The sequence below is a fragment of the Lissotriton vulgaris genome, chromosome 9, assembly GCF_964263255.1.
Source record: "Lissotriton vulgaris chromosome 9, aLisVul1.2, whole genome shotgun sequence".
Classification (NCBI taxonomy): Eukaryota; Metazoa; Chordata; class Amphibia; order Caudata; family Salamandridae; genus Lissotriton; species Lissotriton vulgaris.
Genome location: NC_141697.1, coordinates 703,518,523 through 703,543,398, shown reverse-complemented (window position 1 = coordinate 703,543,398; position 24,876 = coordinate 703,518,523). Strand labels below are relative to the sequence as shown.

The 24,876-nt window shown below is 44.2% G+C and overlaps 1 protein-coding gene across 16 annotated transcripts in view; it reads left to right on the top strand.

The window, feature by feature from the left end:
• The window catches only part of LOC147692138 (galectin-4-like), a 379,836-nt gene that overhangs the window by 273,689 nt on the left and 81,271 nt on the right, over positions 1-24,876 (top strand). For all 16 annotated transcript variants that reach the window (XR_015299996.1, XR_015300005.1, XR_015300004.1 and 13 more), the window contains 2 exons: positions 13,564-13,608; positions 24,158-24,193. Coding sequence is in view for 2 of the 16 variants with exons in the window: in XM_086938440.1 (XP_086794566.1) it covers positions 13,564-13,608; positions 24,158-24,193 (81 nt within the window). In the remaining 14 variants the exon portion in view is untranslated. The remainder of the gene's footprint in view (positions 1-13,563; positions 13,609-24,157; positions 24,194-24,876) is intronic.

Sequence of the window (24,876 nt, the reverse complement as noted above, 5' to 3'; positions counted from 1 at the left end):
CAACTGTAACCTCTTGTAGTTTGAGCAAGAATTGTGTGGTGTCCTTAACATATGTTTTCATAGCTTGCACTGTGGGTTGGAGATATTTGTCTAGGAGTTGTCCAATAGGTTCATGGAGGCTTCCACAGGAAGAGACGATTGGTCTCATCGGTGGGTCCATAAGGTTTTTATGTATCTTGGGCACCATTCGCAAAGTTGGGCTTCTCGGATTTGATTTGATTAGGAAATTTTTCGTTCTGTCTGTGATGGTACCCTGTTGGTGGGCCCTGTTCAATGATGTTGCATAGAAGCTTAGTGAATTCTGCTGTTGGATTCTTATCCAGCTGCATATATGTGTTAGTATCTGCGATGTGTTCCATCACCTTCATTTCATACATGGAGTTGTTCATAATTACTAGTGCTCCGCCTTTGTCTGCCTTTGTGCAGATGATGTTTTCATTGGCTGCTAGTTTGTGTAATGTGTCTAGGTCCTTTTGAGTTACATTCTTCTTTTTCACTTTTATGTGTTTCATCTTTATTAGGTCCTGCTTGACTAGATTTTCAAAGATGTCAAGTGTTTTATGGCTAACAGGTGCTTGAAAACTGCTATGAGCACGTAGGCCTAATAGTTGATCTTGCTCTTTGTTTGGTTGTTCTGGAAGCACATTGTCAAAGAAGTGTCGTAAACGGAGTTTACGCATGAGCTTGAAGAAGCTAACTTCTAATTCCAAGTTGTCCGTAGTTGTTGTGGGTACGAATGATGTTCCCTTCTGTAAGAGTCGCAGTTCATAAGGGTTGAGATGGTAATCTCTTATGTTGATCACAAGCTGTTCTGTGTTTAATTCTTTTTCGCCTTCTTGTCTTTCTCCTTGTTGGTTCCTGTCACACTCCTCGTGATGGGTGGCTCACTATATACCAGTATACCTCATATGCTGGGCATAGAAGCCATGGAGGAAGCACTACTCAATACGGAACTGGATTCCTGCTTTCAGACATTCTTGATGGAACTCATGCTCTTCACGCTCTATCCGAGCTACTTCAAATACCAGGACAAATGGTATCAACAACTAACCCTAATGGCTATGGGCAACTCGGTGGCACCGGTATATGCCAATATCTTCATGCAATGGTATGAGAATAAGCATATTTTCGCCAAAAAAGAATGGACAGACAACCTGAAATTAATCATCAGATACATTGATGACATATTTATCATTTGGACAAACTCCAAAGAGGAGTTACAAAAGGCACTTATAAAATTCAACCAAACAGACGAACGCATACATCTAACTTGGGACATATCTGAAACTTCAGTTAACTTTTTGGACGTCAAAGTCTCCGTATCCCCGGAAGGATTCTCCACAGACCTGTTTGTAAAAACCACGGACAGAAATAATATGTTACACTACACGAGTTTCCATGAACCCAATCTCAAAAGAAACTTACTGTTCTCACAGATGGCACGTGTGAAAAGAATCACTTCTGAGTCAAATATAGTGGATCAAAGAATCAATGAGACAGCTAAAAAATAAATTCCTCAATAGAGGGTACCCTCATTCCATGATTGAAGAATCTAAAGAAAGGATCAGAAACATAACAAGAACAAAACTCCTATCAACAAACGTCAAGACAGAACAAACCCGGGCTGTGGTGGTCTCTAAATTTTCAACATCCAGTAGGAAATTAAAAAAAATAATTCTGAAACATTGGACACTTTTAAATATAGAACCTGATTTCAAACAGATTTTCAACCTACCACCGATATTTGCATTCACGAGAGCACGCAACTTGGGGGAAATCCTCCAAAACAAACCCATGCCAACGATTGAGTACTCAGGAACCAAACCGTGTTTAAACTGTGGCAATTGCAACAGCGTAATCAAGGGGAACAAGATCAACCATCCCATGAAGGGACATGAAATCAAACTTAAAGTCAATGCCACTTGTGACTCAAGCAATTTGATTTACGCAATAAAATGCCCATGTGGGAAGCTATACGTGGGTAAAGCGGAACGACGTATCAGAGTGAGACTAACTGAACACAAATCAAATATCCGCTTAAAAAATATGAAGTCATCCCTATCAGCCCACTTTGTGGAAGAACAACACAATATTTCCCAACTCAAATTCACCATCCTAGAAACTGTGAATAAAATAGAAGGAAGAGACAATACGAAACATTTATTAAGAAGAGAAAACTGTTGGATACAAAGACTTTCCACCCAGAAGCCATTTGGCCTTAATGACAGGATTGAAATGTCATGCTTCTATAGGAATGCTCCATGGACTATATTGTAATTACTGTGACTGTTCACACACACCCACTATAATTGTCACCTTTTTGTTTACATTCACCTTATGTTGATATGCAACCGAACTGACCCTGTTCAAATCACCAGCTTATATACACTAACATTCTCACGCCCGTCAAACAGCCCCGTAGCTCACGCGCTACGAGCGGATGTATGATAACACCGGACCCACGAGTTCGTATCCTTATCCCACATGTTGCGGTCAACCCACCTTATTTCATTTCTTTATTTCTTTATTTTATAATTTCACCTCTTGCAACTTATTGACAGATGGATGCCTTCGCATCTATAATAAAGACGCTGACACCGCTTTATAGACACATGGCAATGGGTTTAACCATCGCCTTCATCGCCCGAAATAGTCTGTTGTCTAACTCCATGATCACGTGATCCCACCGTAGTTTAAATCTCCAAAACGCAGCTAGACCCGTTCTATGCCGGCGTTTTCAAGGGAGCGAGCATACTACAATACGCTTCAATTCCACACGAAGGTTAGTCAACAATCCCCTTTTCAAAACCCCCGCTCGAAAAACTAGGAGACTCTTCGTATTGACAGTCTCATTGACTCTCCCCGTTTCGTTTTGCAGACTCAGTCTTAGATCCAGCACAACAACACGATAACAGGCTTGTAAGTGACACGCCGCTTTAAACCTATACATGTTTTTTGAATGAACCCCACGGGTCTTTGGATTATATAAGGTGATATAACAATGTCAGTTCACAACTGTAGTGATTCATGCAACTATTTTGTTACGCTCTTCATTTACATGACAAAAACAAAAAAGTATTCTAATGTTTTGTTTATACACATTTTTATAGTGTCTGTTCCCTGACGAAGGGCACCATTGTATGCCCGAAATGCATTGGATTTGTTTATAAGACATCGCCTGAAGTGAAATATTTGTTCAGAATCAACCAATTATGATCTAAAAATAAGAGGAAAGAAAATATCAATGAATAAAAAAACACATCAATGAACTAAATTGGTAAAACAAGTATGGAAGTCTCTTTCTAGTAAAAAGACAATAATGTGTGCTTAAAGGGATGAAGCTAGTGACCCACTAGCATCACATCTTGCATATGTATTCCCGACGTCGTTGGACTCTCGACGCCACCTTTGGAGCACCAAAAAAACACAGTCAAACAGCCTGATAAAACAAGTGAAATACAGCTGTGCATTTGTCCTAAAAACATCCTTCATTGATACACCATGAGACCACATCTATGCTAATTAGAAGCATGTCGTCATCATTGTTATTGATCAATATAGCAAGATCATACACAGTATATTCAACATGTGCAACAGTCATTCTGAACACCTCCATCTCTTCTGAGACTTTCTCACACACTTAGAAATACATAACCATCCTCCCATTTGCTGAAGAAAGGCTCTGCTGAGCCTTTATCTCTTGCCAACTACAGGCCATCCTCCTTGCTACCATTCCGGGCCAAGATCTTAGAGGAAATCATCAGCAGAAACCTCACCAAATACCTTAACGACCACCAACTCCTCAGCACCACTCAATTTGGTTTCAGACCCAACCACAGCACGGAAACTACCATTTGCATGACTTTGGATGGAGGAGACAAGGCAGCTCTCATCCTCCTGGATCTCTCTGCAGCATTTGACACAGTCTTCCACACCATCCGTATTCAACACCTACATACCATTGGATTCCAAGGACACACACTTTAATGGATCTGCTATTTCCTGTCTGCAAGGACCCAGTCAGTCACCCTGGCACCGTATACTTCCAGTGCCAGCTACTTCATCTGGAGAGTACCTTAAGGATCGTACCTGAGCCCAACCTTCTTCAACGCATACATCATCCACTCTCACAACATCAACATTCTGTCCTATGCTCAAGACATGCAACTTATTCTCTCCCTCACAAACAAGATGTGCAGTACTCGGATTAAGTTCAATGCCTGCATGTCTGAAATTACCCACCATATGAAGACAAGCTGTCTGAAGGTTAACACTGACAAGATCCAAATTGTGATCTTCAGGAAGAGCACTTCACTGTGGAACTCCACCTGGTAGCCAACAGAGCTAGGACCAACACCCACACCCGCCACCCATGCCAAGAATCTCAGGATTGGTATAGAAAACAATGGTCCTATACTACTCAAGATCACACTTTTGTTGTGAGGAACATCCATTAAATAGAAGTATATATCAGGTATATATAGAATTCACGTTGTATCATTAATGTACCACCATTTCCTCACAAATCAAGCATGTATATCCTCAAATGACACCAAAGCACCAAATATAGCTCCAATAGTGGCTGTTTTATTTGTCAATTATTTTATGTCGCAGATCACCATGTTAATGTTTTAATAGAAAAAAAAGATGTCATCATCCCTGCCCTGCCCCCTTCTTCACAGATCAATAAACTCTGCGCACCACCAGAAAATAAGAAATATTGGTGAACTCATGTTGGACAGGCCTATTGTGTAAAACTGGTGCCATTGTAAACCCCAACCAGTTTACCCAGCATATCAGAATTGCGTAACTGATTGTTTTAGTACTACCCTTTGGATTCCTTTCCTCTATATCAGTCCTACTTCACAAGCACTTCCCCTCTTTTTTTACACTCCCTTTGGAGCACCCATTTCTGCTATTAAAACATTAAACATAACATAAAATAATTGACAAATAAAACAGTCACTATTGGAGCTATATGTGGTGCTTTGGTGTCATTTGAGGATATACATGTTTGATTTGTGAAGGACCTGGTGTTACATTAATGATACAATGTGAATTCTATATGTACCTGATATATACTTCTATTTAATTAATGTTCATCACAACTGAAGTGTAATTTTGAGTAGTCTAGGATCATTGTTTTCTATACCAAACATTACCCAGGTCCGTGGACTTTTGTGGGTCTCCCCATTATATCATAATGAAGTACCGCAGGATTGTCATCAACAGGAAAGTCAACATGACCGCCCAATCAGCGACTTGATTGCATCATGCTGCCATTCCCAAAAATGCTGAGGAGGATTTTTAAATGGCTCCCAATCAGCACCGGAAAAAACCATCATTCACATCCTGGTCACAAGCAAGCTTGTCTACAGGATCACTTTCTATGCCAGGATCAACCGAAAATTTAGAAGATGGCTACAGGCAATTCAGAACTCGGCAAACAGAATCACTCTCAACCTCCCACGCGACACTCACAGCACACCACACCTGAAAGAGCTCCTCTGGCTCTCCACACAAAAATGAGCATAATTGAAACCCTTCACCCACACTTTCAGAGCACTACATAATACTGCCCAGCATACGTCAGCTACTCCATCTGCTTTCACAGACCTTCTAGATGGGATACAGCCTTTCCCACACAGTCTTTGCCACTCATATGCTTTTACTATGCATGCCTTTACCACCCAAGGTAATTATAGTTAAGGTAATTATATATATTAGGGTTTAGGTGGGTATTGGTATAGGATGGTAATGGTATTTTTAGGGTTGAGGGTTGGGTACATAACATAATAGTTATGGCTTGATTTAGAGTTTGACTTTATAACAGACGTAACGGATAGCACATCCTCCTTATTATAACCACGAAATGAGATAATGGAATTGTAATAAGGTGAAGAGGATGTCCGTTATGTTTGTGAAGGAGTGACCCATCCGCCAAATTCTAAACCAGGCTATTAATCTCCTCTAGCTCCATTTGTTAAACTCAACCATCTGCATGAACTTATGTACCCCCCACTAATGATTACACCCAACTACTATTAATTACACATATAAACTGGAAGAAAGGCATTGTGTACTTGAGGGCACAGACCTAATTCCAATATTAGTAAGTAATAACTACTGTATTAACCACTTACTGTGGGTTTTCCAGAGCAGTGTGCTTCCAGGCATAACACTTCAATGCATCACCATGGGTAGTAAGCACTATCTATATTAATGCATTTGCTATGCAATACAATATGGTAACATCTGTTTAATGCTTGGTAAGTTAGTACTCTAAAAGGTACCGGAAACGCTCTTCAACACCCATCAGGGGCAACAGGTGCTATATGAATGCAAACCTTTCTTCCCCTTCTATCCCTCCGCTATGCTTCTCACTCCAAATAACTGACTAACATCCACCACTCAAATTACTTTCATATTTCACCATACTAATTCACCACTAATCCATAATGGGTCTCGGAGTAGCGTGCTACTTGCCAAAAAAATCGCTTCGACACTTCATCAGGGGTAACAAGCACTATATAAATACAAACCTTTTTTCCTCTTCTATCCTTCTGTTATCCTTCCAAATCCAAATAACTTACTAACCTATCCACCACTTAAATTACTTTCATATTTCACTATACTAATTCAACACTAATCCTTTATGGGTCCCGTAGTAGCGTGCTACTTGCTGAAAAAGGGCTTTGACGCCTCGTCAGGGGTAGTAAGCGCTATATAAATTCAATTGCAATACAATACAATACAATGATAAATATTTTCCTCTCCCAGTGCCTCTCAACTTGGCAAGTGCCTTGTAAGGGTGTCTTACTTTCAGTCCTTAGCATAAGTTATTACACACTCTAGGATGTTTCCTTCCAGACTAGTCTTCTCTAAATGTGTTACACAGCTAGAGCTCAAGTATACATTTTGTCCCATTATGTACTACCACCTGTTTGATGCTGTCAAACGTTCCTGTAAAAGAAGGATAATCTTCATCTGTCTTATTCCACTGCCTCTGTGATTATCAGACTAAATCCTGCAGACATTCCTTCTGGTTGAAAATAATATCTTATTTAAGAGCAGGGATAATGTCTCATGCTTGGTTCCTAATGATCATAATAATGACTAATGGTAATACCTACCACAATATAAATTATGTTTTTTTATTAAACATGGAAAGACCTAGGGCCCGATGTAGGTAATTCCAGATTACCGATTCTTAAATACCAAATCATACCGATTAGGTATTTAAGAACTGGCAATCCGGATGTAGGTAATTTTACCGATTTAATTACTGAATCGGTATGATTCGGTAATTACCAAATCGGTATTTACCGATTCGGTAATTGCCATTCATTCCTATGGAATAAATGTCAATTACTGAATCGGTAAATACGGATTCGGTAATTGGGGGACACATAGAAGGGTGGCAGGGTGTCACTTTGACACCCTGTTGCACCCCTCAATTGTGCATGGGTGCACATGTTGCAGACATACATGCCCTTAGGGCATGTATGTCTGCAACATGGCATTGTTTTAAAAGCAAAAAAAATGCTTTTTAAAGGGTTTTCATTATTTACCACCAACTTCTAGTTGATGGTAAATAACGAATTCTTAAACCCCTGTAGCACTGATTACAGTGCTACCTACATGTCAAGATACAGATTCAGTCATTTTACCGAATCAGTATTTTACCGAATCGGTAAAATTACTGATTCGGTAAAATTACCGAATCTGTATTTTAACATGCCCCTACATCCCAAACTCCAAATACCGGTCGGTAACGGCCGAAATCGGCCGTTACCGACCGGTATTTGCCTTTCTACTTCAGGCCCTAAGTTGGCTGTACCAATATTTAGCCTATGGCCTATAGGTCAGTGAAGATGTATGCAACTCAGTAAGCACTCTCACCTGTTTCTGTACCCAATCAAGTAGAGCATTTTAAAGATGAGCAGAAAAAAAACATGGCCAGCATGACAGTGAATGCTGAAACTATTTAAGGACACTCCTTATAGACTGGGGGTGAGTGTTTGATTTGCTCAAACACTCCGTCCATCATCCCCTTTGGTATCGCTTTGTTCGCCCTAAGTTGGCAGGGAATGCCAAGACGTGGGTCCCTTGCTCACTCTGCCACTGGAGTCAAGATAGCCTGGCTGATGAGGGTTATGAACCCGAAACTGGTCCCAGGATGCTTGTTTCCCGTTCAGGGAAGACATGGCTTGGCAGTTCGGGCTGAATTGTTCCCATGAGGCACAGGGTCAGACTGATTTGCATATGGCCATGTCTGAGCTGGGGTGGTGGAGTTAGCTAAAGAATGATGATGGATTAAACTCAGATCATTTGACTGGGGGTGAGTGTTTGATTTGTTGAAACGCTCCGTCCATCATCCCCTTTGGTATCGCACTTCTTAAAGATGAGCAGCAATAATTGTAAAGTTTTTTAATAGAGTCCACTAATATTCAAAACAATATCTCTGTAATAGACAATAATAAGGGGAAAACATTTATGATGCTCTTAAATGGACATGAATAATATTTGAAATGTCAGAAATGATCAGAGACAGTCAGGCACACACATCTATGAGGCAACAATCATCAGGAAGAGCACACATTTGTAGTAAGCGCCAACAGTTGTTATCACTGTCTAAAATCAAAAAGGTTTATTATATGTGATAGCCACAATATTCGATGACAGTGTTTTTATTGGACAGAAAGGAATAATATTTGTCAAAGCCAAAAATAATTAGCAGTTGTCTCTATTGATGTCTTTGGTAATTTAAAACATTGTCTATGAAGTTAAAAAATTATAAGGAACAAGGGACCTAATGGACCAAAAGTGCATTTGCTAAAAAAGGTCACGATTTGTGCACCAACATCTATAGAAGGCATTTGTATTTTTCAAACCGGCCTAGGTACTAATAGGTCAGTTCGCAAAATACAAAATCGTAGTGCGTCGCAATTCGACCTATCTCATTCATATTAATGATGCAGGCCGCAAATTGTGACCCACTGTGATTGGCTACAATCTCAGGGATGGTGGCCTGCTGAGGTCAGCAGACTACCATGTCTGTGATTGTTTTTAAATAAATAAATCTTCTTCTCTATTTTTAAATGCATCCTATTATTCTAAATGGAAAATAGGATACACATAAAAGTTTACAATATATTTTTTAGGCATGGGCAGTGGTCCACTGAACCACTGCCTGCTCTTCAAAAGTGTTTTAATGAGCATTCACAAAAGGGATGGGATGCCTTTGGGATCCTTTCCTGTTGGCAAATGAGTTACCACCTTCTTTGAGGTGGTGGTAAAATATTAATGTTTTGTGTCCAAATTTATGTCACAAAGCATTAATAATGGCCCTTTTTGTAGGGTTATCCCCAAACATTTTGCTTCTTCCTCCTAATTTTTCCTGACCTGTTTTTGTTGGTTTTATGGCTCTTGGCCCTTTATCACTGCTGATCAGTGCTAAAGTGCATATGCTTTCCCTGTAAATTATGTTATAGATTGGGGTTTTTTGATTTACTGGTAAGTCCCTAGTAAAGTTTACAAGGTGTGCCAGGGCCTGTAAACCAAATTCTACTAGTGGGCCTGCAGCCCTGACTGTGCCACACACACAAGCAGCCCTGAAAAGGGTTCTCAGACCTTCCACTGCAATGTCTGTGCGCAGTTTGTAGCTGCCATGTCGACCTGTTAAGTGCACCGACTTGCAAGGTCCTAATCTTCCCTTTTCTTTCAAGTAAGTCACCCCTAAGGTAGGCCCAAGGTACCCCTGTGGGCAGGGTGCTGTGTATGGTAACGGTAGGACATGCACCGGTGTGTGTGACATGTCCTGGTAGTGAATTACAGTATATTTTGTTTTTCACTATGGAAATGCTATCTGTCCCATAGGATAGAATGGAAGTTTGCTTATAACATCGTATAAGCATGCCTTCCATTGGGACAAGAAAGGTTAATGGACTCAGGATGTAAAAATGAATCTTTTAGTAAAGATGATTTTTATGTTCTGTGTTGGAAAATACCACTTTTAGACAGTAGGTATTTTCTTGCTTAGCCATCCTGTGTGCCTCTGCTGGTTTGTGGATTCCCTGTCTGGCTTTGGCGTGACAGAGGCTGGGGATGTGCATTCACTGGAGACAGCTCCTGGGGTGGTTGTTGTGTGTCCTGCCTTTCCTGTATGAGTCAGAGCTGGGCTGAATAGACCTGGGCTGCATTTAGAGTATTGGCAGGAGATTCCCTTGCACCTGAATCGGCCTAGTTTGCCATACACAGTCCTGTCTCCACCTCCTGCTGGGAAGCCGGGCCAGTGAGGACAGGACTGGTTTGGACTGAGCATGGAGCAAACAAAGAAAATGATGTATAAATATTGGGACCCAGACCCCAGAACTTTAGATTACTGTTGAACTAAGGAACCTGCCAGGATGAAGGGCTGGAAAAACTGTCAGGAGGAACTGCCTCTTTGCTGCATGCTTTGCTCTGTTGGCCTGCTGCTTCTGTCTTGGGCAGGGAAAAGACTGGATTTTACTTACATCATCCTGCTGTCAGAGTTTTCGCCTAGAGCTTGCAGTAGAGCTTGCCTCCTGTTGGAAGTCTCAGGGATATCAAAGACTTAATGAGAAGTTGTGAGAAGTAACTACCACTTTGCTGAGTGCTTTGCTGTTTTTATTCATTTTATTTCATGGAATCTCATATCGCGCAAACTTGACCTGGTTTCGGGTATCAGAGCGCTTTACATAGCACCAGTTGTGTTAGATGAGGACTCATTCATTTTTGTTAGGCACGGGAGATAAGGTGATTTGCCCAGAATCACAGGATGTTCAGCGTCATTGCTGAGACTCAAACCCGGTTCTCCAAGTTCGAGGTCGACCGCCTAGCCATTAGGCCAAATCTTCTCAGAGGCTGCTTCTGTCTTGGGCAGTGAAAGGACTGGACTAAACTTTCTGCAACTTCCATTTTGTGAGTTTCTCAAAGGGCTCGAAGTAGAGCTTGCCCCCTGTTCAAGAAGTCTCAGTAACTATAAAGACTTCAGGTTCATCTGCTACCAGCACTGGGACCTGTGTGTTTTGTGCTGCAACGGAAGAAAAGCAACCTGACGCCGGCAATGATGCTGCTGCCGACTCCGTGTCATGGAAACACTGCAGAGGTCACCACCACACTCAGCACTTCAGCCATTGTCTCACCGCTGATGATGCCAGCCGCCTCCACCAAGCCGCTGCTTCCACGACCCGACCTGTGGGCACCGCATTTCATACTGCCTCACTTATTGCCACCGACCTGGTATCCACAAAGCCGCCGCTCCACGGCAACATCGACACCGCTGCTTGCACCATGGATTTAGGTCACCGTTCGTAAGTTACATAACGCACCATCCTCATCCCGCACCATAGCCTTGGCCTGCCAACGCTGGCACTATCGACTCCAGTTCGTCAGCCGATGTCAGCCCTTCAGCAATGATGACGCCGCTGCTTGCACCGTGACCTGCCAGCATCGCGATGAGCACCATAACACTGCGCACCGCAGCCCTGGTCTCACCGATGTTTCTGGATGACTGTCTCCGAGCCGCTGCCTGCACCGTGACCTGTAGGCACCGCACCGCTGCACTTCGCACTGCAGCCTCAATGCCTGCCTACGCCGGCACTCCCGACTTCAACCACGAGGAGCTTGATCTGCAAAGCGTGTGACTTCAAGGGCCCGGCGACTCCTGCACCGACTTCCGGAACCGACACCTGCCGACGTCGGCTCTTCGGAGCTCAACAAGAGGTTGCTACGCCCTGCATCTCTAAAGGTACTGTTTTGCAAGTCTTTCTCAACACCGTAGCTGCCCCTCTAGGCTGCGGTCGGCCAGTACTGTTTGGATTTGTGGTTCACAATGCTGTAATAGCCCCGGACGGAGCTGTCGACTTCAATGAACTGTTTTTAAGTCTATTTTGATTATTGGGATTCCAGAGAACTGTATTGTGGATTTTTATTGGTTTTGGTCTTGTTGCACAGATAGAATATTGGATATTTTTCTAAAACTGGTGTGGTGTCCTTTTGTAGTGTTTTCACTGTGTTACTGTTGGTTATGTGCAAATGCTTTGCACACTGCCTCTGAGATAAGCCTGACTGCTTGTGCCAAGTAACCAAGGGGGTGAGCAGTGGTTATTTCAGGACTGTATTCCCTTTAACCTGAATAGGAAGAAGTGTCCCTACCTGAACAAAGGTACCTACCTCTGCAAACTAGAGGCCCCCATGTCTAACAATCAGTATTGAGAAGGGGCGTCTTTAACAACTCCTTTCTAAATACCGATTCATAATGGTTCCTAAACCCATTTAATGACTCAAAAAACGTAATTCAAATTGGTAAATTAACTTAGTACATTTCAAAAAACGTTTTTTGTGTTGGCAGGCCCTCTGATTTGCTGAATGAGAGGACTTGCGAATGCTAAAACCCTCACTAAATGAGGCCCAAGATCCAAAAGCAATAATGAAGGACAACATATTTTACGGACAGCAAAACATTTTCAAAAATATACATGGGAACAGCAGTAATAATATTAAATGATATTTGATTTGGGGAGAAATAATCAGGGACAACACTTCTGATGGATATCAGTAACTATGGTCACTATACGTGTTAGCAGCATTAACAAGGAAGCAATACATATGATGGACTGCTATAGTCTGGAATGTTAGCATTGTCCTGCAATTATTGGGGACCATATATCTGATGGCCAGCAATATTTAGGAGAAGGTTTCTGATTGTCAGCAACAGCTAGGGTCAATATCCTTGGTGGCCAACAGAAGCCCTGGCTATGGCCAGTGATAATTTATGACAACCTTTTCCATAACTTGCAATGCATTCAGATGACATTACAGGTGGGGCAATATATAGAATGACCAGAACAATATCCCAGCTTGTCTGTGAGTAAGGAAAAGCATGACTACCTGAATGAGTTCTCAAGTTTATATAGTACACAACACAGACTATTTCTTGCTTTGCACTATCCGTGATGGCTACCAATAAGATAATATTGGCAATGGACTGTAATAATCAAGGCCATTACCTATAATGGATTACAGTTACCAAGGAAACAACTGATTTTAGTCTGTCTTCAAGCTCATGAACCATTATTTTCAGCCGCAGCTGCAGACTGTCCCCACCACCTCCATCAGTACCCAGGCAGATGTGTACAGTGCATGATATACTTTTATCTGATGGAGTAGAGCTGTCAGGATTCTGCAAGAAGAGATTATTAACACCTTGGCTGCTAAGGCAATTCCCATCCTGTGCTGGAAATTGCTATTCTTCTTTATTCATGACGAGCTCAGCTGAGCTCGTCATGAGCAGGGAAGGGGTTAAGAGTCCAATAGTAGTAGTGAAACTGTGCCAAAGATGGATTATTGTAAACTAGGGATGTGTTAAATGTCATGGTTTCTAGATGAATTATTTCATTGCTCCTTCACTTATCATTACAGAGTAGCATTTCAGCGCCAGGCTGTGTTCGCTCAATAATGAATGCCACAGTGTCTTTCTGGCCAGTATAATGTTAACTGACTTTTATGGTACTGTAACTCTATTTTTTTCTGTTTCAGATGCCCAGTGTGCACCCACCACCATACGGAATCGCATCTGGCAATGTAAGTACTTCAATATCCATTACCCAAGAGCTACCCAAATTTGTTAAAGTAGGTACCTGCACGGTTGCTGTGAGCAAGAGTTGAATGCCACGTTTATATAATATCATGATGAGTTGCTAGGCTTCTAGCATATGATCATTTAGAGAGGTCAAATCCTATTGCAGAGCCCACATGTGCCACCTGACGTGGTCCACAAGCCGGATGAAGGAGGCCAAGAGACCCAGAACCTCCAAGCTGCTCTCACTAAGACCCAGGTCAAAGGTTGAAACACAGGGATGGTAGCCCAAATGTCTTGGACTGGTTAAGGATGGCTTGTAAGAGCTCTGTGGCCCGGATGACTTCTATTAAGGGATGTTGTTGTGAAGGAGTACATTTGGCTTGTTGATGGAGAAACCCAAAGATGTCAACATGTCGGCCATTGTCTGGAGGTGGCAAGCCCACCTTCAGTAGCCAATCGTCAAGGGATGAGAAGACTGGTATTCCTAACCTATGTAGTTAAGCTGCATCCTCTACCATTACCTTTGGGGAAACAGTGAGAACAACGCGTGCTCAGCCACGCGTGTCCCAACAACGTAATTACAACCACGCTTGCTTTAACTACATATATGCGTGGTCAAGGTGGTGCTCATGGGTGGGCTGAAGAAGAAGAAGGAAGAGGAAGGATCGGTAGAAATGTGGTGAGGTAAGTAGGGCTGGGTTTTGAAGGGTTGGGGTGTAGTTTTTAGGGATGGGGTATTCGGGTTGTATTCAGGGCTAGGGGATCGGGGATGTTTTGGGGGCTCGGAGGGGTGCAGGGTCGTTTTTAGTGCTGGGGGGTCGGGTCGATTTTAGGGCTCAGGGGGAGGGTTGGGGTACTTTTTAGGGCTTAGAAGGGGGTTGGGGTTGTTTTATGGCTCAGGGGGAGGGTGTTTGTTTTCAGGAGGGAGGTGGGTCGTTTTAGGTGGCAGGGCGGGGGCTTGGGTGGCCGTTTAGGGCTCAGGATGCGGGACAGGGATCAGGGTACTTTTTTTGGGCTGCCGGCAGGGAAGTTTTTAGTGCTTGGACGAAGGAGTTGGTTTTCAGGAGGGAGGTAGGGTTAGGGTGGGGGGCAGGGGTCGGGGGTCGGGGGTTAAACTTACCTGATAAATCTTAACCACGCATATGTCTTTGCCATACATGCCTTTACAACACATGTTTCATTGTAAGGGCATGCTTGGTAAAGGCATATGCATGGTTAAGACTTGGGTGGTTTAGACCGCGTGGAACCAGCATGCTTGGTAATCGCATGCGTGGCTCTGTCACACAACCATACCTTTGTGATCACCCGAGGTGCACTGGTAAGGCCAAAGAGGAACACAGAGAAATGGAAGTGCTATCATCCAGTTTCCTGGATCTGGGGCAGACAGGACTTGGCCAGGGTGCTCATTTTGAACTTGTCCTTCCGGAAGAATAAGTTCAAAGGTTGAAGATCAAGGATGGCATGAAGACCTCCATCCATTTTCAGCACAAGAAAATAACAAAGTAACAACCAATCATGATCTCTGATGCCCGCACGCTGTCTATGGTGGGGGTTCAGGCAAGAGAGCCTGAAACCCCACCACCTATCGCTAGTATTGATATATCAACCATTGACAGGACATGGGGAGAGAGGTGAGAAGGAAAAGTGTCTTTGCAAACCTTGTTGTAAAAACCAACAGAAATAACCTATTTTCCAAGATTAATGGCATTTAGAATTCAAAGAGTGGTTTTAAAAATAAAAGACACCTTATAAATTGATTTGTACAAAGTGGTAAATACCATTCACCTTCAAACATTCGATGAAACAATTTTTGGTGAAATGGTTTCTCAGAAATAGTATTCTGTATTTTGGTTATACAGCCACCCAGCTTAACAATTTAACAAACACACCCCATATCAGTAAGCCATTGGCAGACACATGATGTCATATACATAATTACTGTTCAGTTTTTAATAGTACTCATGTGATCATTCTCAAAAGGATGATCGACTGAATCATGCTTGCCAGTATTGCAAGCTGCACCATGCGAATCTCATAAATATATGTGAAGTAAGCTCTTAACTCATACACTTACTTACTGGCTTTTCCTGATTAAATCAAATGAATTGGCTACCGTGGGCTATGAAAGGTCAGTTGACCTTCATTCATGACAAGTGTCATTAATGCTTTGCACCTGTTAGGCCTTTGTTAAGTGGTGGTCATTAAATTCTGACATCTGCTGTAAATTCTGTTACCGTACATACTAGAATTCTCACGTTTTTGATGCAAACATGGCACCCCTGCAATTTTCATGCAGGTACATTTAAACAGATCTGAACATGGCTAACTTTTACTGGTGAAAAAGCCAGATAAATATTGGAACATGCAGTATTTGTTACGAAGAGCACCAAATATGCATGTTATGCACTATTTTTGTAGGTAAAACTAAGAATAGTAATTTAGGGCCAGATGTACGACCCTTCCTTTTTGCGAGCCGCAAATTGCAATGTTTTGCGATTTGTAATTTGTTACTTGCAAAATGGAATGTACAACAGTGTCTGAGACACTGTTTGCGATTCCTAATGGGGTCGCAAATGACCTGCCTAATTAATATCCATTAGGCAGGTCGCAATTTGCGACTCATTGGGAATGGCCTACAAATACAGGAATGGTGACCTGCTGGGGACAACAGACCCCCATGTCTGTTTTTGCTTTTTCAATAAAGCAATATTTTTTCTACTGCAGCCCATTTCTTCAACCTCTTCCATGCTCATGACGAGCTGAGCTCGTCATGAGCCACGGTGCTCCGGTGCTCATGACGAGCTCAGCTAGTCATGGCCCGTGGAACGCTCACACGCGGGGATAATTCCCCCGCTGTGCTGAACATTCCACGGAGCCAATGCACCTGTGACGAGCTGAGCTCGTCATGAGCACAGGAGCACTTTAGGTCATGACGAGCTCAGCTCGTCATGAGCATGCGGGCGCTGTGCGCGCCCCCCCAGCACAGTGGGGAATAACCCCCGCAGCGAAGGGGTTAAAGGAAAATGAGATGCGTTTAAATGTAAAAAAAATGAAATGTTTTCTTTTCATGTTTTAAGGGCATGCAGTGGTCCCTGAGGCCACTGCCTGCTCTTAAAAATATTTTTGCGCCCATTTACAAAGGGGAAGGTGTCCCATGAGGAACCCTTCCCATTTGGAAGTGACTTACCACCTATTTGAAGTAGGTGGTGAAGTGCGAGTGATTTGCGACTGCAAATGCAATCATAAAACAATGGTACATACCATTCAGACTCGCTATTAGGAAGGGAAACCCTTGGCACGTCCCTTCATAATAGCGACTCGCAAATGCTATTTTGCGAGTCACTGACTCTTTGCCTTTGTACATAGCACAACCTTTTTTGCCGTTGCAAACAGGCCGATTTCCCTTTCGCGACCGCAAAAAATGGGCATACATCTTGGGCCTTAGCCTCTTGCAATGAGCACTTAAGACTTTCTCTTATGCACAATGGGGAGGAAAAAAGGAAGGAAGTGAAATGGGCAAGGTTATTCTGTAGTAGGGGATCTCTGTGTATAGTCATAATCATGTGAATAGTCCCGCCCATGTGTGTGGACCCCGGAGCACTTCAATAGAAATTATCTCTTAAGTTATCCTCTTCTGCAATCCTGCATAGACACTTAAGAGAAAATAAAAGACAAATAATGCAGCCTGAAACTAACACGGCTACACTGGCCAGTACTTCATCCTGAAGTGAAAAATATAGCCAGAAAACAATTAAATGTAATCATTTTGCGGAGTTTCACATAGAGAAACTCCCCTTCATCAAGACCCTTTTTTCTTTCATGATAGAGATGAAGGGTTGTACAGATAAGCCCCATAGGCTGCCATTATGTGTCTGTAAATGGATACCGTGCCTTTAAGGAACCCTCCAGAGACCCTCAATATCCCATGATGCACAGCCAAGGGTCAGTTACTTTCGGTTCTTTTTTCCGGCTCCTGCTAGCAGGACCCTGGAGCATTGAGCTCTACCTTTAGTGGTATATCGTCAAATGTTTTAGCTTTATTATTAGTCTGAGTGTTTCCCTCGAGGTCTTTGGCCTTTACGTTCCTTTTGCTGTCTTTTTGGGGCAGTTAGCCCACATTTTTCTTGTCAAAATGCCATCTTTATTTGACAAGTGCCCAGAATGTGGCAGGAAAAAGGCCAAGTCGGACTCCCACAGAGTTTATAAACTCTGTCTTCCTACATCTCATGTTCCTGACTCCTGAGTCATTTATAAAACCTTCTACAAGAGGACCCTGCGTAACAGGGAGAAGATTCGACTTCAAGGCCTGGAGCAGAGAAGACAGCAGGCTGCAGGTGGGACATCTGGGCATGGAGAGAGCCTTTCCACTTCCACAACCCATGCGTCGGCCTCTGGGGGGTTCCCCAGTCAAATAAAAGGCTCAGAAACTACGCCGGTCCCAGTTCAAAGGGACGACGTCGACGTCGAAACCAGGTATGAAGACGATATGCTCCCCGTCGACCCAGGGCTCTGGGTCGAAATGACGTCGAAGATCAGCGTCGAGGGGAAGGACGTCGACATCGAGGAGAAGTTCGACGTCGCAAGGAAAGTCGACGTCACGTAGAAAGTCGACATCGGGGAGACGGTCGATGTCGAGGAGGTACCATCGGAGCTTGACATCGAGGGACCTGTCACCCTCTGTGGTCAGTCTCTCCACTTGTGTGAGTTCAAGATCACAACGGCATCGACGTTCACCCTCAAGGTGACCGCTTCTGGAGCTTCCTCTTCGAGGCCTGCCCGCAAGCGCAGGAGGATAATTTCTACCTCGGAGTATTCCAGGACCTATTCTCCAACCAGGTCACCGGAACCAGCTCACCCTGTGGCTCCTCATCAGTCGCAGCTGCGGCCTAGGACGCCTACTCCTCCTCCTTCTCTTCTGCCTCCACCTCCTCCTCTGACTCCTCCGCCTCCACCTCCGCCTCCTCCACCTCCACCGGTGGCTCCACCTGTGCCAGTGGTCCTGGCGGCACAAAGAAGGCCAAGATCCCAATCCCGGCCAAGTCATTGCTCTCGTAGCCGGCACCGATCTTCCACCAGATCTCGCCATCGTCGTCGTCATGAGCGGTCACGGTCCAGATAGACTAGAGACACGGAGTCCTCTAGTGGAGGAAGATACTTGCCTACTCTGTCGGATACTCGCCTACTCTGTCGGATTCTCCACCTCCGAGTGTGTCGCCTGTCGATGACATTACCACGTTTCAGGAGGTCCTTGTGAGGGGAGCGGCGACATTGGGCATTGCACTGTCTGTGCCTGCTCCTACTAAATCAGTGATGTTTGAGACACCACAGCGGAAGAAAGCCTTTTGTCCTCTTCTTCCTTTGGTACCCAGATTGGAGAAACCGTTGATGGAATTGTTCCTGACGCCTGCCTCAGTGAAATCGGCACCCTCGAGGCTTCATAAGAAATTCCGCCCTCCGGACTCGGAGCCGGCATTTTATCGGACGGGCCCCCTCCCGGATTCAGTCATAGTGGTGGCGGCGAAGAAGCAGCACGCCTTTGACCACAGTTCCACCAGACAAGGAAAGCCGTAGACTTGATTCTGCGGGGAGGAAGGTCTGCAACACTGCAGGCACTTCGATGAAGACAGCGAGCTCCACTGCCCTCCCGGGCCGGTACGACCACTTCTTGTGGGAGTCTCTTCAGCAGTTCATGGAACTCCTGCCTAGAGACAAAAAGGAGGATTTCCACAAGGTTCTTAATGAGGGTCTGATGGTCTCTAATCAGATTATCAGTGTGGCAGCGGACACCTCTCTCCTTGCAGCCCATGGATATTGTCATGGTGTGACTCTGCGACGCCATTCATGGTTTCGTCTCACCTCCCTGAAACCGGAGGCACAGCAACGCATCACTAACCTACCTTTCCCGGGTTCCACCCTCTTTGGTTCCCTTGCGGACGAGGAGATGGTTCGGATGAAAGCTGAAGTTGAGACCCTCAAGGCTGTTGGCTTGGAGAAGCCTAAGGAGCAGCAGAGGAGTTTCTGTCCCCACCAACGGCGTTATTCTTCTCTATAGTTCCAACGCAGACATGGCGGTCAGGCTGGACAGTAGCAACAGCAGCAGCAGTTTCAGCTGCAACCATTTCAGAGACGTCAAAGAGGCAGGGGTAACCAGCAATCAACATCGGGGAACAAGGCTCCTGCTGGTTCTAAGCCCTGAGGGGTTACTTCCCCCTCTTCTGTTACCTACTCCGGTGGGGGGAAGCATTCAAAATTATCTGACAGAGTGGAGAAAGATAACTCAGGATAATTGGGTGCTGAATATTGTTCGCAATGGATACAGTCTACGTTTCAAAAACAACAGTTGATGGACATAATGCAGAACAATGTCCTATATTCACCCCAGTACAGAGATCTGGGCCTAAATCCATCGTTTTTTTGCACTCCACACCACCCCAGTTCAGTCATGTCCATAAGCAATTCAGCCTTGACCCTGTGCCTCATGGGAACAGTCCAGCCTGAACTGGACCAGAATCAAACATCCTAGGACCGGTTTCTGGCTATCAGCCATCTTCAGCCAGGATAGCTTGACTCCAGTGGTGTGGAGAGCACGGGACTCATGTCTGAGCATACCCGTCCCACTTGGGGTGACAAATGCAAAAACAACAGTTGATGGACAGAATGCAGAACAATTTCATACATTCACCAAAGTACAGAGATCTGGGGCTAAATCCATCGTTTTTTTGCACTCCACACCACCCCAGTTCAGACTTGGCCATATGCAAATCCGCCTTGACCCTGTGCCTTATGGGAACAGTCCAGCCCTAACTGCCAAGCCATGTCTTCCCTGGACCGGAATCAAGCATCCTAGAACCGTTTTCTGGCTATCAGCCGTCTTCAACCAGCATAGCTTGACTCCAGTGGTGTGTAGAGCACGGGACTCACGTCTGAGCATACCCGTCCCACTTGGGGTGACAAATGCAAAAACAACAGTTGATGCAGAATGCAGAACAATGTCATACATTCACCCCAGTACAGAGATCTGGGCCTAAATCCATCATTTTTTTGCACTCCACACCACCCCAGTTCAGACATGGCCATATGCAAATCAGCCTTGACCCTGTGCCATATGGGAACAGTCCAGCCCGAACTGCCAAGCTATGTCTTCCCTGGACCGGAATCAAGCATCCTAGGACCGGTTTCTGGCTATCAGCCGTCTTCAGCCAGGATAGCTTGACTCCAGTGTTGTGGAGAGCACGGGACTCACGTCTGAGCATACCCGTCCCACTTGGGGTGACAAATGCAAAAACAACAGTTGATGGACAGAATGCAGAACAATGTCATACATTCACCCCAGTACAGAGATCTGGGCCTAAATCCATCGGTATTTTTGCACTCCACACCACCCCAGTTCAGACATGGCCATATTCAAATCAGCCTTGACCCTGTGCCTCATGGGAGCAGTCCAGCCCGAACTACCAAGCCATGTCTTCCCTGGACCTGAATCAAGCATCCTAGGACCGGTTTCTGGCTATCAGCCATCTTCAGCCAGGATAGCTTGACTCCAGTGGTGTGGAGAGCACGGGACTCACGTCTGAGCATACTCGTCCCACGTTTCACCAGCCCTCCCCCATCGATTCCACCAGTCTGTTCACAATATCTATTGCACGAACTTCAAATGGAGGCCGATACACTGTTAAGAAAAAGGGCAATAGAACTGGTTCCTTCTCCTCAAAGGGGAAAAGGTCTATACTCCAGGTTCTTTCTCGTACGCAAAAAGGACAAAAACGAATTCAGACCTATTCTCGATTTGCGACAAGCGAACAAATGGATTTGCAGAGAGAAGTTCTGCATGCTGTCCCTGCACTAGATTTATCCTCAGCTGCATCAAGGAGACTGGCTATGTGCCATAGATCTGCAAGATGCGTACTTCCATGTGCCCATTGCAAGGAAGCATCGGAAGTACCTGCGTTTCCTAGTCCGCACCAATCATTACCAATATGCAGTGCTTCCATTCGGCCTGAAGTCTGCGCCCAGGACTTTTTCAAAGTGCATGGTGGTGGTTGCAGCGCACCTGAGGTGTTTGATCGATCTGTTTGCCACCACAGAAAACAGCAAATGCTGAGACTTCGCCTCTAGGTTTTACCAACCGGGGACGCTGGGGAATGCACAGTGGATCAACTGGTCAAACAGCTTTCTATACACTTTTCCACCCATTCCCCTGATCCTGACAGTGTTGATCAAGCTGTCCCAGTCCAGGGCCAAGATGATCCTCATTGCTCCGGAATGGCCTCGGCAGAGGTGGTTCACTGACCTCCTACACCGGTCTCTCCTGCTGCATCTTCGACTTCCGTATCAGCCGGACCTTCTCACTAAGTTCGGAGGGCAGATGGTGCATCCCAACCTCTCGTTGTTGAATTTGGCAGCATGGTTCCTGAAATAGTGCAGTATGGACATATAAATCTCCCCCAGAACTGCATGGAGATATTAAAAGAAGCTAAAAGGCCGTCTACAAGGACTTCCTATGCATACAAATGGAAGAGATTTTGCATTTGATGCACGTCTAAGGGTGAAGACCCCAAATCCTGCAAGGAGGATGTCATTCTCCCGTACTTACTACATTTGTCTCAATCTGGCCTTAATTTTCATTCCATTAAGGTTTACCTCGGAGCTTTAACTGCCTATAGGAAATGCCCTTCCCAAACTTCCTTTTTCCAAGTCCCAGTCATCAAAGATTTTCTGGAAGGTTTGAAGAAGGTGTTTCCTCCCATTCATTGTCCTTCGCCTCCATGGGAGCTTAATGTGGTGCTGTCTAGACTAATGAGGGAGCCTTTTGAGCCCCTTCATAAGGCTTCTCTCCAGCATCTGTCCTGGTAGGCAGCTTTCCTTGTGGCCATAACATTGGCTCGCAGGTGGAGTGAGATCCAGGGTCTCTGTTGTCAAGAGCCCTATACTGTGTTTCCTGCATCTAAGGTTGTCATGAGAACTCACCCAAAGTTCCTTCCTAAGGTGGTGTCAGAGTTCCATGTGAATCAAACGATTACTTTGCCCATATTTTTTCAGCATCCTTCCTCTCTGGCGGAGAGTTCCCTTCATACCCTCGATGTGAGAAGGTTGTTGAAATTCTACTTAGATAAGGCTAAAGAGATTCGTAGATCGGATTATTTGTTAATTATGGATCTGACAGGAATGGGCTTGCTACCTCAAAGCAGTCTATCTCTAGGAGGATTATGTCCTGTATTCAACTGTGTTATCAGAAAGCTAACACGACTCTAGTTAGTATGCCTAGGGCTCACTCTACCAGAGGTAAAGCAGCTTTACTCTGTAACGTCCCTATTGCAGAAATCTGTAAGGCTGCCACTTCGAAGTCAGTCCATACCTTTGCTAAACACTACTGCCTGGACTTTGATGCCAGGGCAGATGCTCAGGTCGGGCAGGCTTCACTGAGGGATCTATTTGCACAATAGTGAGTTTGTATGTTTCTTCCACCGCTAGGGTGTTTTTTTGTGGATGGGCTTGCTATTCTACTCACATGATTATGACTATACACAGAGATTCCTTACTACAGAAGAAGTAGTTTCTTACCTGTAATTCCAGTTCTGTAGTAGGGATATCTTTGTGATAGTCATAAGCAACCCGCCCTCCTTCCCGGTCGATGAAACATACTATCCTGAACGCAGCAGGCCTGGCTTTGTACACCTTCAAAAAGAACTGAAAGTAACTGGCCCTTGGCTGTGCATCATGGGATCCCGAGGGTATCTGGAGGGTTCCTTAAAGGCACGGTATCCATTTACAGACACATAATGGCAGCCAATGGGGCTTGCCTGTCCAACCCTTCATCTCTATCATGAAAGAAAAAAGGGTCTTTGTGAAGGGGAATTTCTCTATGTGTGAAACTCAGCAAAATGATTAAATTTAATTGTTATCTGGCTATATTTATCACTTCAGGATGAAGTACTGGCTAGTATAGCCTTGTTAGTTTCAGGCTGCATTATTTGTCTTTTATTTTCTCTTAAGTGTCTATGCAGGATTGCAGAAGACAACTTAAGAAACTATTTCTATTGAAGTGCTCCGGGGTCCACACACATGGGCGGGACTATTCACATGATTATGACTATCACAGAGATACCCCTACTACAGAACTGAAGTTACAGGTAAGAAACTACTCCTTATAAGTCAGAATAAGGTACTGAGATCCTTTGACTCGGAGATCCTGCCCAAAAAATGTGAGCAATTCACTTTTGGTTTTATGCGTAAAGCATGTAGATTTTGAAATGGACTAGATGACTATGCAACATTTAAAAAAATACCTTATCACCTCAGCAACCTCCCTACCAGCTAATTAAGGTTTCCAGTGGGAGTGTTTGTGTCTAAGCCTATTCATTAGAATCTCATGGCTTCCTCGTTGTTCCTGTTTTAGAGAACACTGTGGCTTTAGAACGTTTGCAAATAATTAAGTGTGCATCATCCTTATACAAATAGTAGCAAGCAATTATTTACGTCAACAACATACGTTTCGTGCACTGAGTTGATTAGTGGTAACTTATATGTGTTTGTTTCATTGTTCTTTTGCAGATAACCCCCAATTTTGCGCAACCCTCGTTTGGTCAGGTGAGTTTCTTTTTGATTTTTGCCTCAGCACCACTTAGCTCAATTCAGGTGGCAGTGGAGGGTTCCAGGCTGGTACATCCAGCTTCCTTTGCTCTAAGGAATGTTATGTGCAATGACCAATGACCGACCTAGCTTGTCATTTTCAACTTCCAATACATTTGTTCAAAATAGAGGTCAGTTAGGAGATATGCCTTTCAAAAATTGGTGACTAATCAGTACATAATTATATAGATAGCTGTAGTAGTGCAAAAGTACATGCACGTTCCTCTAACACGCGGAATGCAGGAGAATGGAAAATAGAACATGCATGTGGAAAGGAGCTGTTTTGTGTTGATTTAGATTCTGTATATAGATTTCCCGATTTATGCCCTTATATAGGTACAAATAACATTGCCCTTATTTAGGCATAGAAGTCAGGCCCTCATTTAGCCATTCTCCATGCTAACCAAATACAGGCATGGCCACCTACATCCGTTCATCAACGTCACAACGAGTTCTTGGAAAACCAGACTATTAAGCCTTTACGACTTCCCCTTGCTTAGATATTGACATCTCCAAGAACTCATTTATTATGCATGAAATCTATTCCTTAGGGGTTCATTCATGACGTTCTTATGCCTGACTTTTACGTCAATACTGGCATTCCTAAACACCTTCGAGGTATAAATATACCTTCACTTGCT